Source organism: Macaca fascicularis, chromosome 3, assembly GCF_037993035.2.
Source record: "Macaca fascicularis isolate 582-1 chromosome 3, T2T-MFA8v1.1".
Lineage (NCBI taxonomy): Eukaryota > Metazoa > Chordata > Mammalia > Primates > Cercopithecidae > Macaca > Macaca fascicularis.
The window spans coordinates 35428197-35447580 of record NC_088377.1 but is presented as its reverse complement, the minus strand read 5'-3'; the positions used below and the strand labels follow the sequence as shown (position 1 = coordinate 35447580).

At 51.1% G+C, this 19384-nt stretch overlaps 1 protein-coding gene across 33 annotated transcripts in view; it reads left to right on the top strand.

Annotated features, from left to right (window-relative positions):
* MAD1L1 (mitotic arrest deficient 1 like 1) overlaps positions 1 to 19384 on the top strand; it is a 421592-nt gene that overhangs the window by 261459 nt on the left and 140749 nt on the right. For all 33 annotated transcript variants that reach the window (XM_015447010.3, XM_074034253.1, XM_074034256.1 and 30 more), the window contains one exon: positions 16673 to 16763. In XM_015447010.3, coding sequence (XP_015302496.1) covers positions 16673 to 16763 — 91 coding nt within the window. The remainder of the gene's footprint in view (positions 1 to 16672; positions 16764 to 19384) is intronic.

The following is a 19384-nucleotide window of genomic DNA, read 5'->3' as shown; positions in this document are numbered from 1 at the left end:
CAGTGAAGGCAGGTGTGCTGCTGGGGTCCGGCCTGCAGCTTGGGTCCTGTGCCCCGGACCTGCTTCTTCCTCTCCAAAAGCCTGCCCACCTCCCCCTGGTCTCCAGCATCCTCAGGTTGCCCACATGCTCTGGCCGGAGCCTGCTCTGTGCGCTGCTCTGGGCACTCCGGGCCTTTCCTTCTAGCGTCTCCTGCCCTTCCGCTCTCGAGAGCTTTCTTGGCTCTGTTCACTGATTATTTCCTCTCCCCTGTTTTCTGTGTCTTCTTTCTGAAACTGTTATTTGGATGTTGGATTTTCAAATAGTTTTTTCTCTTTTAAATCTTTTTGATCTTATTTTCCTTCTTTTTGTTCTGCCTTCTGTATTTTCTCAGCTTTGTTAGCCTGTTCTTGTTTTATTTGTTGCTGTACTCTTCATTTCCTGAGAGTCGGTTTCTGTTCTCTGAGGATTCCTGCATCAATGGAACATCCTGTCGGTGTTCGCGGGGGCAGTGGGGTCACTGTGTCTTTGATGTTAATAATGGTGCTTTTTAGAGTTTTCTTCTCCGGGTGAACCCTGTTCTCTGTTGCTCTCAGTTGCCGTGTTTCTGCCAGCGCTGGACCTTCCCCTTTTTTACTGGATGATTTCCTTAAGTGTTTGGTGGTCTCAGCTGCCTGTGCCAGGGTGCGTTTGCCTTGTGCTTCTCCGCGGAATCCGCCTGGGCCTTCCACTGGGGAGCCCTCGGAAGGGGCCTCTGGTCTTTCCTCTCAGCCTGGGTGACTCTGGTGGGGGTGCCTGTGCTGCCAGCTCCTGGGGGCTGAGCAGGGAAGCGTGCCACCAATGCAGGACTCCTCTTTTGGTGGGGCACCCTGCCCGTGCCTTACCTAAGGGCCTGTCTCAGCCTGGAGATCTTACGCAGAATGTGCAGAGTGACATGCAGGCTCCTGCCCTTCACTCCCAGAAGCAGAAGCCAGCAGAGTGGCCTGTCCCCACCCAGCGGCATCAGCATGGCCCCTCGGGGAGCGGGTCTCCTGCCCCAGCCTGCGGCAGCTGGCACTGCTCCCGTGTCTGTGCTGGGCAGGGTCAGCAGGGCTGATGGCAGGGACCTTGGTGCCACTCGGCAGAGGCAGACCCAGCTCTGGCTTTCTGGTCCAGTAGTGTTGCAGTGCCCAGCAGGGACCGGAGCCTCCACCCCACCCGGCACCAACGAGGCAGAGCAGGATGTAGGGGGTGGTCTTCAACCCCCAGGACCCCATGTCAGAGGCTCAGCAGGGCCTTCCCTGCACCCTGCAGCAGGGAGTCTGGGGGCTGCCTTTCATGCCTCCTTCCATGGTGTTGGCAAGACAGGCAGAGGCCCAGCTCGCACCTGCCTGTCTGTGGCCCTCGTGTGCCGGGTACACATTCCCGCTCTGGGGTGAGCTCACACGCGCCTGTCTGTGGCCCTCATGAGCAGGTGCACATTCCCGCTCTAGGGGTGAACTCGCACGCGCCTGTCTGCGGCCCTCATGAGCAGGTGCACGTTCCCTGCTCTAGGGGCCCAGCTTGTACCCGCCTATCCGTGGCCCTCATGAGCAGCCACATGTCCACACTCTGCGTGTGCCAGGATGGTGTCTACCAGGCCTGTGCAGTGGCAGAACTCCCACTCTGCCCCCAGCTCTGGCACTCCTAGATGTATACGAGTCAAACAACAGTTTCAAAACCCCGGATGCAGAAGTGGCTGGGATGAACAGAGAATTGGGCAGATCTACATTTACAGTTGAGAACTCACACCTCACCCTCCGCGACTGATGGCACTGAGTGTCCCCATCAACCTGCAGGACCTCATCAGTGTTTGTGGAACGCCCTGTCCGAGAGCAGAGGACTGTTGCCTCTGCGTTCACCTCGGACAGTCATGACAGATCACATCACCAGTCATCAAAGAGACCCCAGTAAACTCAAAAGAATCGAATTCACTCAGACTGTGTGCTCTGAGTGTAATGAACCCAAACTAGATGTCAGTAACAGAAGAACAACAGGGAAGTCTCTAAGCATTAGAAAATCAGCAGCACACGTCTGCATTGCCCGTGTTGGGGAGGAAGTCTCCCGGTACAAATAAGTATATGAGCAATCGTGGAAATACACACATCTGAAGAAGTGGGGTCCAGCCAGACCGGTGCTGAGAAGGAAGTACGTCACGCTCAGTGTTCTCGTTGGAAAAGAGGAACAGTCTCTAATTTATGTTCCTACCTCAAGAACCTGGAGAAGGGGGAGCAGAATAGCCCAGAACAAGCAGGCCGAAGGAAATAACAGTGAGCAAAAACCAATGAAATTGAAAAGAAAAAAAATAGAGAAAATTATTAAAACAATAAGCTGGGGCTTTTTTGAAAAAAAAATTCAATGAAATTGATAAACCTCTAGCGAATTTGACAAAAATAAAAAGACACCACCAAAATCATCAATATCAGCAATGAAATAGGGGCCACAGGCTCTGCTTAATGGCTACAGGCTCTGTAGCCATTAAGCAGAGGGTGTTATGCCACAGACAACTTGAAGCAGCAGACTCCTCAACACCCACAAGCCATCAGACTCAGCCAAGATGAAATAGGTTATCCGAATTATCTTGTAAACTCTTTATAAAAAATTGAAGTCATAAAGATGAGAAGGATATCCCTAGGCCCAAATGGTTTCCCTAGAGAATTCTACCGACCAGTTAATAATTAAGATCAATTTGACAGATAAAATAGAAGAGATTGCCAGGGTTTAGGGGCGGGGGTGCGTGTGTGTACACAAGGACAGCGGGGCAAGCCTTCCGGTGTCAGGACAGGCCTGTGTCTGGACGGCGGTTGTGGGCGCACACATCCGCATGTGTGACAGATCCCGTGGGTGTAGACATGGAGGGAAGTGCCTGTGAGCTGGCGGCAGGCAAGCAGTCTCTGGATTGTACCTGCGTTAGTTTTCCTGTTTTTGATGTTGCTATTTCAGTTTGTTACCATCGAGGGAGACGGGGTAAGGAGGACACAGACCTCCTAGTACGTTTCTCACAAATAGCTGTGAATCTCTGATGAGGTCTTCATTCTGTTTCAAAGGTCTCCAGCCAGCCCTGCAGTTCCAGTGGTCCCTCCTCCCTGCTTCCAGAAGTCATTGCTGGGGTGGGCATCCCCAAAGCTGGGGAACTTGTGGTGTCAAAGTTTCTTGGCTGTTCCATTGCTGGCTCAGGATTCAGCATTTTTGGGGTCACTGGCCACTCGTCTGTCTGGAAGCTTTCCAGCTTCCATTCTCAACGTTATTTGATGTTGTGTCTTCTTTTATTTTCTTTGTCTTCAGGTAAATGCCTCAAAAAATGTAAGCAAAATCTTTACCCTTGTTTTACCGGGATTTTGAGAGAGATTACACTTAAATGCACATGTTTAAGCCACCATCTTTAACTAAAGTCTTTGATGATTTTTCCGTATTTATTTATTTATTTATTTTAAGTGAAACACATTATTTGCATCCTGTTTCTCCACTATGTATTATAACATAAACACTTCCCCACGTTTTTATAGGTTTTTATAAGTCTTAACGTATAGTTGATTAACCCCTTTTGGAGCTTGAGTGGTTTCGAGTTTTCACCTAGTGAGAACAAAGGTGAACTGTTGGCTATGTTTTGACTTCTGTGTGAGAGAATTCTGTGTGTCTGAAAAGACTGACTATAGCCTGTGGGAGCCTGGCTGCACTGAGAAATCCCATCGCTTGTGTTTCTTAGTGGTGACGGCAATAGCCCCCAGCAGCAGCAGTGGCCGGGATTGCAGTGAGAGGCAGCTGACGTTTGTGCAGGGCTCACTGTGGGCCCAGCACGGCACTGCATGCATCTCCACGCAGTCAAGTTCTAACTGCGAGCCTGAGAAGTGGTTTAAGGATATTTTCTGTATTGAGGTAGAACTGGCACACTGAAGGGCTCGCTGGCACTGCATGCATCTCCACGCGACTGAATTCTAACTGCGGGCGTGAGAAGGGGTTTAAGGGTATCTACTGTATTGAGACGCAACTTGCACACAATGGAAGGGACTCATTTAAACGTGAGTTCATGGTCAGCGAGTACCAAGGGCGGGCGGTGGTACCCTTATCCAGGGAGCAGGTCATAGAGGCTGCGTCATCTTCAGAGTTTTAAAACAATAATTAAAGCAAATAAAAGTGGATGTACTTCCTATCACCACATGCCTGCAGTTCTAAAGAATACCAGCAATAATCTACACCTGCACCACCATTCCCCGACCAGATGCCACGGGGTCACATTTCAACAAATGTGTGTACAAATGTGCAACCACCACAGTAAGATATAGGACATAGCCCAGCAGGTTTTAAAATTTTTTACTTTTAAAATTCTATAGTAGGCTGGGCGTGGTGGCTCACGCCTGTTATCTCAGCACTTTGAGAGGCCAAGGCAGGCAGATCACCTGAGGTCAGGAGTTGGAGACCAGCCTGGCCAACATGGCAAAACCCCGTCTCTACCAAAAATGGAAAACTCAGCTGGACGTGGTGGCGGGCGCCTGTAATCCCAGCTACTTGGGAGGCTGAGGCACGAGGATCACTTGAACCCGGGAGGTGGAGGTTGCAGCGAGCCGAGATCGTGCCACTACACTCCAGCCTGGGTAACTGAGACTGTCTCAAAAAAATAAATAAATAAAATAAAAAATAAAATTATATAGTAAAATTAACTTTTTTCATATAGGATACAGCTCTGTGAATTCTAATCACCCCATAATCAGAGTGCAAAATAATGTCATCACTTCCGGAATCCTCCATGGTCCCCATTTCCATTCACCCAGCCACACAGGGCCCTCTGGCAGCTGTGATCTCTGCTCCACCCTATGATCCAGCTTTTTCCAGCCAAACCCTACAACATGCAGTCTTTTGAGACTGGCTCCTTTCACTCAGCACAACGCCTTTGAGATCCATCCAAGTTGTTTGTGTATAAAAGTCAGTTCGTTTTTTACTTACGTAGCTTTCTCCTACATTTCGAGGTCAGGAGGTACCAGTGTCCACCGTGGTGGTGGTTCTTGAGGGGGGTTTGACTCTGCTGACAGGTAAATGGCGTGCAGTCTTCTTCTCCCTGACACAGATGACTTTACATTTATTTAGGTTTTCTTCCATTCCTTTTAGCAATGTCTGGCAGTTTTTAGGGTACAAATCTTATACCTCCTTGGGTAAATGCATTGCAAAGTGTTTTGTTCTTTTTGATGCTGTTATGAATGGAATTGTTTTCTTGATTTCCTTGTCAGATTGCTCATTGCTAGTACAGAGAAATACAACTGATCTTTTGTGTGTTGACTTTGTATCTTGCAACTTTGCTGATTTTGTTTATTGACTAGAACAGGTTTTCTGCAGCTTCTTCAGGGTTTTCTGTAGCCTGGCATCTGCAAAGAGAGAGAAGTGGTTTTACTTCTTCTTTTCCAATTTGGCTACAATTTATTTCTTTTTCTTGCCTAATTGCTCTGGCTATGTTGAATAGAAGCAGCGAGAGCAGATATTCTTGTCTTGTTCCTGATTTAGGGGAAAAGCTTTTAGTCTTTCACTATTGAGATGGACCTAGCTGTGGAGTTTTTTGTTTCTTTGTTTTTTGAGACAGAGTTTCACTCCGTCACCCAGGCTGGAGTACAATGGCACCATCTTGGCTCACTGCAACCTCTGCCTCCTGGGTTCAAGGGCATCCTGCCTCAGCCTCCCGAGTAGCTGGGATTACAATAATGTGCCACCATGCCCAGCTAATTTTTGTATTTTTAATACAGATGGGGTTTCACCACGTTGGCCAGGCTGGTCTTGAACTCCCGACCTCAGGTGATACACTCGCCTCGGCCTCCCAAACTGCTGGGATGACAGGCGTGAGCCACTGCACCCAGCCAACAATTGACTTTTTGAAAAGATGGAATTGACACACCGTTTACCAGATTAAATAGGCAAGTTGTGGAAATTGGAGAGTTCTCATACCCCCTTCACCCGGTTTCTTGTGCTGTTGACGTCTCACGCTGCCATGGTGCTTGTCACCGGCGTGTGACTCTGGGCCTGTCTCCAGCCCTTGTTTGGATCCACCGGGCTTTCCTGCATGCTGCACCCAGGGCACATTTTAGTCGTCACATCTCTCCTGACGCTGGTCGGTGAGTGACAGTTTGTCTTTCCTCGTTTCTCCTGACCTCAGGACGTTTAGGTGTCCCTAGAACGCCCCCGAAGCGAGCTTGTGCGATGTGTTTCATTATTAACCTGAGATTGTGGTTTTCAGAAGGAACATCACAGACCGCAAGTCCTTTCTCACCACGTCCCGTCAGGGAGCCCCTGACATCCACGTGACAGCAGTGTTGACTTGACTGCTGGACTGAGGCGTTGCTGGTGGACCTGGCTGCTGGACTGAGGCACACTCTGCCGGGTGCCTTGTCCGCTAAGCTGTTTGCACTTTCTCCACTCTGTTCTTTGGAAGCGAATCCCTCTGTGCATAGGCGACGCTCCCCGTCTGGAGGGATGAGTTCTACATGTATGATGTGGAGTTTTGTGAGGGGAGATGTCTCCTCTTCCCCGTTTATTCACTTCTTCATTTATTGCCAGCAGTGTGGACTCAAGGGAGTTTGCCGCATGCTCTGTGTTCTAATCCGGTTCATGCACCGGGACTTGTTTCACTGCATGGTCTCCCTTCGGCCGGCTGTGCCCCGCTGTGCCCCGTCATTGGGTTTCCTGAGCCCTTCCTCACTCTCCGGCACCACAGGGTGCTCCAGGCTCACCTCGTGTCCTCTGCCTCAGCTTTCCAAGCAGCCATTTCTCCAGGGAGCCCTGAGCCTTCTCTCGGCAGGACAGTCCTGAGCTGCCCAGGTCAGGGTCTAGGTGTGCCTGTGGCTCCTGGGACGGTGCTGCTTCTACACCTTCCTGCCAGCTGCCTTTCCTGTAGTGTTTGCCTGCTGTAAATATTTCTGTCCTTTTACTTACAGCCTACCTGTGCCCGTTCTTTGAGTTTCTGTATACATCACGTCATCAGGTCCGTTTCTAAACCATCATGGCAATCTCTGTCTTCTCATTGCTACCATTTTATTATTTATTTTATCTGTCTCCTCCATTTTTGTTTTTGCTTTTCATGCTTCCTGCTTTCTGTTGAGTTACTTGAGTGGTTTTTAGTATTTCATTTTAATTTAGCGCATGGGCATGTGACTGTATTTCTCAGTTTGATGTTTTGAGTATTTGCTCTTGGAATTAGAGTACTTATCCCACTTGAAGTCACACCCGGAAGCCCCTCCCGGCAGGTCCCTTGCCCTCTCCCTTCCTGCCGTCCCTCCACCGACATGGAAATGCCACAGGTTTTGTTTTCAGTCATGCAGTGTTTTGAAGAGGGCAGTAGAAGATCTGGGTATTATCTGTAAGCCCAGAAAGCTGCCGTCTGTTCTCCCTTCATTGTCAGCGCTCCAGGTATCCTTCATGTCCTCTTTCCTTCTGAAGGATTTCCGGCGGCCACTCGTGGAGAGCAGGTGGCTACGATTCCCTCGGGGTGGGTCCATCTTTCTTCCTCTCGTGTTCCTGAAGCAGCTCTGCCCTGTGCGCGCAGCGCGGCCCGCGGCCCTCACCTCGCAGCACGCCATGAGTGCGGCGTTCCTACTGCTCGCCGCGGTTCCTGCCTGGGGAGAGATTTGCAGACGCTCGAATCACTGTTCCCTTTGAGTTCATACAGATTTTTACTGTTTTCAAAATTTTTTTGCCTTCAGTTTTCAGCAGTTTCATTGGATGTGTCTGGGTGTGGATTTCTTTGAGTTTATTCTGTTTGGAGTTTGCTCAGCTTCTTGAATCCATAGGTTTTTTTTTGGGGGGGGGGGGTTTGCCAAATTTGGGATTTTTTAGCCATTTATTTCCTTAAATACTTTTTCAGCACTTCACTTTTCTGTGAATTTGCTGAGACCTTTGGGCTTCCGTGTGCTGCGAGAGCGTGCACGCTTGTCTGCGTGGGCCGTCTTGCGGCCCCTCTCCACCGCACCTCCCAGATGATCCAGCCCTGTCTCCTCGGCCCTGGCAGCTGGAACTGCCTCTCCAGGCTGACTTGAAATCTCTGTGGTTCTTCATGTGCCGAGTAATTTGGGGTTATGTCCTGAACATTGTGAGAGGGGTTGTGTGTTTACGTCGCGCGAGGAATGTGAGTGTTTTAGTTTAGCATTGAGCCGACCTGGGTGGATTCTAGCCTAGGTCCCAGCGACCTTCTGTGGCGTGCGGTTCCCATCCCAGTTCAGGTTGTGAAGCCTTGGCAGTGCTGCTGGCCTTGGCCTGGGACGGTGGCAGTGCCTGTCAGCTTAGCTGTCGTCTGCTTCAGAGGCCAGTGTGGATGGGACCCAGGCACAGGCCGACCCAGGGACGCCCCCCAACTCCCCAGAACCACCCTTTTCAGTCCCTCCATTCCATGATCTTTGGGTCCTTTCACATTCTGGGTCTCCCCTTTGTGGTCCTCCAGGGATGTGGGGCTCTCTTTGCACCATCCATTGCACTCTGCTGGTGTCATGGAGGTTGGGCCCACGCCCGGCCATGCAGGAAGGATTACAGGGAGGAAAACGCAGCCGGAGTTTGTCTTGCCCATCTGGAACAACAGCAGCTTCAGACAGAGGGCACAGCTCCTGCTTCAGGCTCCCTGCCGCCACTGCAGCCCCGTGGGCTCAGCCCGTGGTCATGTGCGAAGAGTGGAGGCGGGGACCACGGGGGCCGGGGAGTCCATACTCCAAGCAGGGAGGATTCCACGTTCCTGAAGCTCAGTGGCTTTGTTTCCTGGCCCCCAGGTGAGTGCCAGAGGACTTCGCCTTGAGCTCCTGGTACAGCAGCCTCACCACCACCTGGATGTTGGCACGAGGCGGAGGTCAGAGGAGTGAGAGAAGGGCCACAGTGTCCCCTGCCCACCAGTGCGGTGGGCCTTCCAGAGCTGGCTTTGTAGCTGTGTCTGTGGGAGAGGAAGGGCAGGCGTGGGCACCCCGTCACACTGCCATGTCTGCGGGGCTTTGTCACATGCTGTCTTTATGACAAACCAGCCTGGAGGGGCGGGGCGCTCCGTGTCAGGACACACAGCGAGTGTTGGGTTAAGCTGGGCCCCACTACCCTTGTGTGACCATCTCCAGAGCTGGGGGTCCTACGTACCCCACTCGCCAGCCTCTCTGGTGGGGTTCCCACACCCATTGTTCAAGGGAAGTGGTCGTCAGTGCCTGCTGTAAGCCAGACATCATGATCAGGGCTGGTAACATGGAGCCAGCCGTTTGATGAAGGAGGCAGAAGTAAAACGTGAAGTGTGGTGGTCAGGGCCCACTGGGGAGGGGCTGGCGGGCAGTGCAGGGGTCTGGGACCCATGGGAAGCTGGCCTGGGTGAGGGGCTTCCTGGACTGGATGCTGTCTGTCCAGTGGGCTTTGGGTCCCCCTACTATCCCCTCTCCAGGCCCTGAGAGCCTCACCTGAGGCACCCCCCCTAACATTATGCATCTTTTAGTTCAGCAAAAACAACTAATCATTTTTCTTGCAAAAGTTTCCCGCGTGTTTGATGGGTTTGTTATAAGCAAGATCCCAGCTACCCTCCAGCTGCTTTCCATGCACACGCTCCGATACAGGCACCTGCTTTGATTGGCGTCATCTTCCCGAGGAAAGATCTAGGCTTGCAGCTAATTTATGTGGCACTCCTCATGTTTAAAAAAGTTGCAGTGAGTCCATTTCAAGAAGCTTATGCGAGAACTGATTACTTTGAACCATCTGAAGGCAAACCAGATTCCGAGCTTTTGAACACCACCCCCCGCGACTTGTTTCGTGTGTTCTCTTTCTCGCTGTCCGTGCGGTGGCAGTTTGTCCGAAAGGAGGACAGCAGAAGAAAACGCACCCCTTCAGTGCACAAACGAGCACGCGTGTGGGCTTACTGTGGCGGCGAGGGTGGGTCACACAGGTCATTCTGTTAACATGGCTGCAGCTACATGCGTGCACTCATTCAAATTCAGCCCTTGTAAACATTTTGCTCCCAAGCCTTCAGAATCCATAAATCATTTTAAAAGGAGCCTTGGGGCTTTTCATCCAGCATCTCCCTAAGTCAAGAAGTCCCTGCAGAAGGCAGCTTCTCGGAGATGGCCTTGGAGGCCCCCGCCGTGTCGTCACTCAGTCACCTTGGGCAGGTTCACTCCCCTGAGAAGCCCTGGGAGGCGGGGGTCAGGAACACCCACCCTGGGCCCTCTGCCAGGCTTGCTGTCCAGCCAGGCCCCTTACCAGCTCTGTGATCAGCGGCCTCTCAGATGGCTTTCTGAGCCCCAGTCTCCCCTTTACTCAGGCACCAGGACTTCCCTGCTAGATTGGATGGGCAGACTGAGGGGGTTGTTTGTAAAGCTGCAGCACTTGTGGGGCTCCTATATCCTCTCCAGAAGGCATCAGCTGGTGCCGGAGGTGTGTGCTAGGTCTCATACCGTGTGGCCGCCCTCCTGAGAGACAGTGACACTGGGCTGTGCTCAGATGTCTCCCCTGCCGGCGTTCCCTGCCTCACGAAGAGTGAGGCATTGTTGCTACAGAAATACCTTCTAGGCCCGTGCTCAGGATGTTGGTGTGAGTGGGAGTGCCCCAGACACCCAGGGAGGGCAGCGCACGGCGTCTGCGGGGCTGGTCTGTGGGGCTGACCAGCAGCCCCGCCTCTGGAAGCATGTCCTGCAGGTGCACCGTACAAGCAGGAAGCAGATGTCAGAGGTCATTCACTACAGTACGGTTTTTACAGCTTTCCTGAGGTATATCCGGTGTGCAGTAAGCTGCACGGATGTCAAGTGCAGTGTGGTGAATTTGCATGTACACACACATACATACAGCCGTGGAGCCGTTACCACATTCACATTCAAGACCCCCAGACACGTGCTCTTGTTTGACAGGAATCCCTCCTCCCTGCCTCGTCTCCCCACCCCACACCCGCCAACGTGCTTTCCGTCACTGTAGATTGGCGAGAGGCTGTCGAGTCTTCTGGGAATGGCGTCGGTCCTGGAGCGTGTGGTCTCTGCCTTTTTGCCTCTTCCATACAGCATGGCTGGTTTGGGGAGAGATCACTGTGCACACAGCTGCGTCGTCTTCACTGCTGAGTCGTGTTCTGTCGTATCATATGTTCCCTTGTGACGGACGTTTGGAGTTTTTCTGGTTTTTGGCTATTCTGAATGAAACTGCTGTGTATTATAAATAAAGTCCCATGTAGAAATCGACTTCGTTTTCTTTCAGGTAAACGCCTAGTGTGGAGTGGCTGGCGGTCACGTGTGTAACGTGTTCCGAGGTTGCCTGTCTTCCAGAGGTGCAGCTTCTCCTCACCAGCATGCAGCACAGTCTTTTTACTTAGTCCCTCTTTTATTTTTTTAAATGTTTCTTTTAGAGACAGGGTCTTGCTCTGTCACCCAGGCTGGAGTACAGGGGCGAGATCATAGCCGCCTGCAGCCTCTGACTCCTGGGCTCAGCTGGTCCTCCCACCCCAGCCTCCTGAGTAGCTGGGACTGCAGGTGCACGTCACCACACCCGGCTAGTTTTTTAAAAGTTTTCGTTTAGGCCTTGTAATAGGTTGGCCGTTGGGTCTCACTGTGGCCTTTTGCTTTTTATTTCACAAATGACTAATGGTGTTCAGCATCGTCTCATTCAGCTCACTTGTCATCTGTAGAGATCTTCTTTGGTAAAGCACCTGTTTTTTGTCCATTTTAAAATTTGATTATTTTTATTGTTGTTGAGTTTGGGAGAGTTCTTTATATGTTCTGGCTACAAGGCCTTTATCAGATTCTTTGCTTTCCAGATATTTTCTCCCAATCTGTGTCTTGTCTTTTCGTTCTTTCATCAGGTGTTTTGAAGAGAAGTTTTTTATGATAAAGTCCAATTTTTCAGTTTTTTCTGTTAATGTGTGATCCTTTGGGCGTTAGTCCATTTTCACGCTGCTGATAAAGACGTACATACCCTGACTGGGTAATTTATAAAGAAAAAGAGGTTGAATGGACTCACCGTTCCACGTGGCTGGGGAGGCCTCACAATCATGGTGGCAGGCAAAAGGCACGTCTTACAGGGTGGCAGACGAGAGAATGAGAGCCAAGCCAAAGGAGAAACCCCTTATAAAATCAGATCTTGTGAGACTTATTCACTACCATGAGAACGGTGTGGGGGAAACCGCCTCGTGATTCAGTTATCTCCCCCCACGTCCCTCCCGCAACACGCAAGAACGATCTGGGAGAAACCGCCCTGTGATTCAGTTATCTCCCCCCACATCTCTCCCGCAACACATGAGAATGGTGTGGGGGAACCGCCCTGTGATTCAGTTATCTCCCCCCACATCTCTCCCGCAACACATGAGAACGGTGTGGGGGAACCGCCCTGTGATTCAGTTATCTCCCCCCACATCTCTCCCGCAACACATGAGAACGGTGTGGGGGAACCGCCCTGTGATTCAGTTATCTCCCCCCACATCTCTCCCGCAACACATGAGAACGGTGTGGGGGAACCGCCCTGTGATTCAGTTATCTCCCCCCACATCTCTCCCGCAACACATGAGAACGGTGTGGGGGAACCGCCCTGTGATTCAGTTATCTCCCCCCACATCCCTCCCGCAACACATGAGAACGGTGTGGGGGAACCGCCCTGTGATTCAGTTATCTCCCCCCACATCACATGAGAACGGTGTGGGGGAACCGCCCTGTGATTCAGTTATCTCCCCCCACATCCCTCCCGCAACACATGAGAACGGTGTGGGGGAAACCGCCCTGTGATTCAGTTATCTCCCCCCACATTCCTCTCGCACCACGTGGGGATTAGGGGAGCTACAATTCAAGATGAGATTTGGGTGGGGACACAGTCAAACCCTATCAGGTATCAGGGCTAAGAAATCTTTGGCTGTCTCAAATTCACAAGATTTTCTCCTGTATTTTCTTCTAGTAACTTCATAACTTTTGGTTCAGGATTGAGCAGGATTTTTGTTTATTGTACAAGGTTTTAATTCTTTATTTCCCCCACGAACACCCAATTGTTCCAGAACCATTTGTTGAAGAGACTGTCCTTTCTACATGGAATTGCCTTCGTATATGTTTCAAAAATTAGTTATGTTTATACGCCTATTTCTGGACTCTGTTCTGTTTCGTTGGTCTGTCTGTCTTGCAGACCAGTACTGCACTGTTGTGATTACTACGGTTTTAACATAGTTGGTGAAATTAGGTAGCCCCTCGTTTTTCGTTGTCAATGTTGTTTTCTCTATTCTAGGTTCATTACCTCTCCATATGAATTTTAGAATCAACTTGCCAGTTTGTACAAAGAAGCCTGTGGGATTTTGACTGAGGTTGCTCGATTCTGTGGATTAATTTGGGGGAGAAGTGCATTCCCAACACCCAGAGTCTCCCGGCCTGTGGACAAGGCATATCTGTCTGCCTGTGTGGAGGTCGCCTGGATCTCTGTCCGCAGTGCTCCCAGCTTGTCACCTGCAGGTTTTTCTTGGCCTGTTCCGTTCCATCTCTATGTGTTTCATGGTGTTGGAAGCTTTTGTAAGTGATATTTTCCAGATGACTTTCTGGTGCTGAGTTCTACTTTAATTCCACGATGGTCCTATAACATAGTTAGAATTATGAAATTCCTAAATAGACTGAGCCTTCTTTCACGGTTTAGCATGAGGTCGTCTTGGTACATAGTTCAGGTGCTCCTGAAAAGACTGGACCTTCTGCTCTTAGAGTTGAAGCGTTTATCCAGGTGAAACAGGTCAAATTGGTGGATCATGTGATCCCTGTCCTCCTGATTTTTTGCCCATTGTTCTATCAGCTACTGAGAGAGTGATGTTGAAGTATCCGATTGTCATCATGGACCCGTCTGTTTCTCCGGCCAGTTTGGTTTCATTTGTTTGGCAGCTCTTTTATTAGTACACACGTGTTTAGGATGATTATTTTCCCTTGATTAATAGATCTCTTTATTATTGTAAGTTACCTTCTTGGTAGTAGTAGTGCTCTGAAATTTACTATTTCCGGTATTAGTAGCGTCTCCGGCTTTCTCTTGCTGGTTTTCTTAGTGATGGCATGTTATGCCTTTTTGCATCTTTGTATTTAAAAGTCTTTATTGTTGGCGGTGTCTCACTGGGTGTTGCTTTTTAATCCAGTATGAGTGTCTGCTTTTTAATTGTGGTTAGGCTACTTACATCTAATTTGATTATTGATATGATTAGTTTTGATCTTGTCATTTTACTATTTTCTGCTTGTCTGTCTCTTCTTCATTCCCTTCTTCCTGTTTTTTTTTTTTCCTTTTACCTTTTTTCAATCTACTTCGCTGTTTTTCTGATTTTGTTTGATTTCCTTTTTTGGCATACAGTATAATCACCTTATAGCCACAATGTTGGTTTTTCTCCTCCAGCCTTTATACTGTTGTCATACATTTTATTTAGTCCATATATTAAATCCCCAATATATTTTCATTAATTTTGTTTAATCCATTAATCACTTTAAAACGTTAATAATTTAAATTTTTTAAACAGACATGAGTATAAGAAAGCTCTCCCTACGTGCAGTTGCTGTTCCAGCCCTCCGGGTTCCCCGTGCAGATCCGGGTTTATGTGCCCCGCCCCACCCTCATCCTCTGCCTGCAGGCCTTCCCTGACGTTTCTGTAGAGCAGTTCAGCTGATGATGAATTCTTTCAGCTTTCATGTCTGATCCGAAGGCGTCTTTATTTGCTTTTGTTTTCGGAAATGCTTTCACCGTTCTAAGGTGGTGGTTTTCATTTCTATTGGCATTTCAGAGATTTCTCTCTCCTCTTTTCTCCGTTGCACTTTTTCTCATGAGAACCCCACCTTGTGCCTCCGTAGGCACTGCCTCTGCCTTGAAGGTGGTTTTCCGTGCTGTGGTCCTGAGCAGGCTCGTCCTGATGTGCTCTGGGGCTGCCAGCGTCTTGTTTCCCGGGCCTGTGTTCCTTGTGCTGCCTTATATCTGTTGAGCTTCCTGCATCTGTAGCTTTATACTTTCCATTGAATTTGGAACTTTCTGACAGTATTTGTCCCGGCATTTCCTCTGCTTCCTTTCCTCTGGGGACTCTCATTCGTGTATTTTATGCCTCATGAAGCCGTCCCACAGCTCAGTGATTCTCTTTTCATTTTTCAGAAATCTTTTCCTCTCTGTGTTTGCTTATTTATTTGTTTTTGACATAGGGCCTCGCTCTGTCACCCAGGCTGGAGTGCACTGGGGTGATCTGGGCTCATTGCAGCCTCCACCTCCCGGGTTCAAGCGATTCTTAGGCCTCAGCCTCCTGAGGAGCTGGAACTACAGGGGTACACCACCACGCCCGGCTATTTTTTTAATTTTTAGTAGAGAAGGGGTTACGCCATGTTGGCTAGGCTGGTTTTGAACTGCTGGCCTCCAGCGATCCAGCTGCCTTGGCCTCCCAAAGTGCTGGGATTATAGATGTGAGCCACCGCGCCCGCCTCTGCATTTTGTTTTTGATAGTTTCTGTTGCTGTGCCCTGACGGATTCTGTTTCTCTAACGGATTCTGTTCTGTCATTAATCCCATCCAGTGTGTTTATCTGAGATGTTGTAGTTTCCACTTCTACATGTGTCTCTTCCATGTCTGAACTGTTCCATTTTTCCATTAGATTTAACAACTCTCTTAATGTCCCCGTTTGCCAGTGTTGCTGTCCGTCCAACACTGTGTCTTGGTAGGTGTTCGTTGATTGGTTAATCTCTTCATTATAGGCCATGTTTTCCTGCTGCTTTAAATGTCTGGTAATCTTTGATTGGATGGCAGGCATTGTGAATTTTAGCTTGTTGTGTCCTAGACATCTTTGCATTTGTATACATCTTCTTGATCTTCTTTCAGAGATGCAGTTAGGTTTCTTGGCAAGAATTGGGTTTCCTCGGGTCTTGCTGTTGTGGTGTGTTGGAGCACCCTGGAGCAGGTCTCAGGCTGCAATAGCTGTCCCCACTCCTGTCTCCACTCCTGTCCTCACTCCTGTTCCCCCTCCTGTTCCCCCTCTTGTCCCTACTCCTGGCCCCACTCTTGTCCTCACTCCTGGCCCTGTGCGGTGTCGAGTAATCTTTCCATCACTGTGGGCCTTGACAGACTTTTTGATTTTTAAACCACATGAATATATTTTTCATTCAAAATATTAGATCTAGAAGTGAAGACAAAACTAGACAGCTTCTTACAGTGAACTACAACTGGCCCCATTCCGGTTGCGGCCATGAAGGTTTGTTTTGCATTCTTTTCCCACTGCGGAGAAGGGAACTCACTGTGGTCACCCCGAAGCCTGCTTTTGTTTCTCATCTGTATTGTGCCTCTGTGGTCCCCCGTCATCAGCTCCTTCCACACCCCGCAGTCGAAGTCCTTTCCTGTCTTTTCCTCATTTCTGAAGATGTCCTGAGGTCGCTTTCCTGTCCCTCAGTGTCCCCTGCACTCCGCCGTGACATCACCCTCTGGGAGTGGCTGACGGACACACTGACTCCCAGGCGTCCTGCCTCGGACTGGTTCCCACAGCCAAGGTGTGGTCGACGGAGACTTTGTCTGCACAGGCTCCTCCAGCTGAGCGGGGGCTGCCACGGACTCCCCCATCCTGTACTTGTGTCCTTTTCCAGTTTTCTCTTGATGTTATCGCTGGACTCTGAGCTTCACAGACATATATTTAAAACTAAAGCTGTAGAGCTGGATCTCCTAACCTTTCGCTTCCTTGTCACCCAGAGGGCAGGACTTCCCCAGCATGGCTGGCCACGGACACCTGGTCACCGTCTTGCTCTCTTTGCAGGTTGAAGGTCGAGGAGCTGGAGGGCGAGCGGAGGCGGCTGGAGGAGGAAAAGAGGATGCTGGAGGCACAGCTGGAGCGGCGTGTGCTGCAGGTGAGGGCGGGGCAGCTTCTGGGGGCGGCACCGCCTGGGGCCTCGCATTTCTCTGTGCAGCATGAACGTCCGTGGTTCCTGCCGCCACAGAACACCTGTTTTCCGGCTCGTCTCTCTGAACTCTCTGGGCTCTCCTTCCTCCCATGTGCACCGCCTTGCCTGGCCGGGAGGCCGTGCCGCTGAGAGGCCTGCACTGGTCGCCCCTGGGGTCCTCTCCGCCCTGCGCCACCCACACGCCTGGTATTAGTGGAGTGGGCTCTGGGCGAGTTTGCACTATGCCCACCTGGGATCTGCCGTGCGAGGCTGGACTGCTGTTTGTGTTCTTTTAATTGTTCTTTCTCTTTGGTTTTCATCCTCCTGTCTGAGTTGCTGCATGGCAGGAAGCCCTCAGGTTTGAGGTTACCGGGTTTTTGGACAGGCCATTGATTTTATCTTGGCACCTATTAGAGGCAGATCAAATCTATTTTTTATGACCAGTTCCTGGAGATGGGAGGAGTGACATCTGTGGTGACGGGCAGCTCTGAGCCGCGCTGGCCTGTCCTCAGCCTGTCATCTTGTTTTAATTGGGCCGTGGTGTCCAGGGAGGGGTTACGGAGCTACTGCCCACCCACCAGAGGCTTCGTGTCAGAGCTGCTGAACGTCTTTCTGGGTGTTGGGCTGAGCAGAGCCTGAACCCTGCTCCTTGACGCCCACGTTGCCTGCTGATGGGGGGTCAGGCATCCCCGCAGGCATCACTTACCGCTTTCCTGCTCCTGCTTCCAGCCCTTTCCCGAGGGCACCCTCAGCGGCCGGCCCTTGGAGCTGGTTGAGGCGTGAACAAGGCGAGGGGTGTGGATGAGTGCTGTGCCAGCACCTGGTGAACAGCTGGCGGGGCCTGGCCACCATCCTCGTCTTGTGCAGAAACAATGTGTGCTCAAGAGCTCACTAGTGGAGCACTCCTCTGTGGGAGATGCCAAGGGCTGTCACACACCACGGGGTTGGCATGAGGAATGGGGCTGGCAGTGTCACCTGTGACCCTCCCCTGAGCTCTGCCAGGGCCTTGGAGGGGTGGGGGCTCTGCCCCCCCGCATGTCCTGCAGCTGCTCAGAGCTGAGGCGTGGTGTTGGCCACCCCAGAGCATGGGTGCCACAGTGTGGCCAGCGTGGCCATTTGGGGAGAGGACAGGGCTGGGCCTGGTGGTCCTGGGGAAGCAGATGTTTATGCCATGATGTGACCTCGATCCTAGCCCAGGATTCAGGAGCTGTTCCTCCTGGGTCAGGGCAACAGGGATGACTGTCTGGATAGCGTGGGAGAAGTGCAGAGCAGTGAGGTGGGGAGGCCGCTGGGGTTTGGCCTGTGGAGTGTTGGGAACTTCCAGCCAGCCCTCCAGCTGCTGCCACCTCTGACACCGCCTACAATTTCAACCTTAGTCGGGGGATGCCCAGGGTGGCCCTGGGAAAGGTGAGGCCTCACCGGCCCTGTGGTGGCTCAGGCTGCCCCTGACTCTGGACACCCAGGGCTGTGCAACTGAAGGAAATAATGTAAATAGGGGTCTTATTTCCAAGATAAAGTGCCTTGAACCGGCTTAGGTCAGCAAACTACGGAAGAAACAGGATGTACCAGGCCCCTGCTTGGATCACTGATGCCTGTTTGTCAGGCTCCCCTTCCCCCCCTCCCCCACACCCACCTTACTTGCCCTCATCCAAACCAAAGAAGTTTAGTCTAAGATGAAAGTTTACTAGTCTGCAAAATAGTTCGTTTTGCCTGTTCTTACCGGCTTGCCCAGCCACTTAGATTGTAACTCAAATATCTGAAGAGACCCTGAGCTGACTAGGATTGCATTGCATCGTGGGCTGCAACAAAATGCAGCAAGACAACCCCCCCAAAAAAAACCTACAGCCCCTGCCCAACAACCAATAGGCGATGTCCAGGAAGACTGTGGACCCCCCCCACCCCCGCCATAGTGCTCAGCCTGTGAGGAACCGGGGGAGGGGCCTGCACACTAGGGGATAAGTGGCTTGTGACCATGCTGGGTGTGCCCGCCCACCTGACACCCGATCTTGCAAGACCACTGAAAGTCTCTCTTTTGGCCAGGCAGGGTGGCTCACACCTGTAATCCCAGCACTTTGGGAGGCCGAGGCGGGTGGATCAGCTGAGGTCAGGAGTTCAAGGCCAGCCTGGCCAACATGGTGAAACCCCGCTTCTACTAAAAATGCAAAAATTAGCTGGGCGTGGTGGTGGGCACCTGTAGTTCGAGGCAGATTGCAGTGAGCCAAGATCACGCCACTGCACTCCAGCCTGGGCAACAGAGCGAGGCCCCAGGAGCTGGCTGCCACCCCCGCACCCCCTGTGCGATGCCCTCCCCGCTCCCTGCTCCCACTCCCTCTGGAAGCCTCAAGTTAGGCCGCTTCAAGGAAGATTGATTAAAATCAGCTGCCGTCTGACTTAATTGGGAACATATGCTTGGAGAGGGGCTTGACTAGTTAAAACTTTTTGTAATTAGTTCACAGCTGGTTGGCGAGGAAAGAGAATTCCAGTTACCCCTTAGAGCTGGGCGCAAGTGCCGCTGCCCTCCCGTGGTGCTGGGGCCAGGAAACCAGGGCTGGTAGGGCTGTCACTGGGCCCTGCTGTGGCACTGGCCT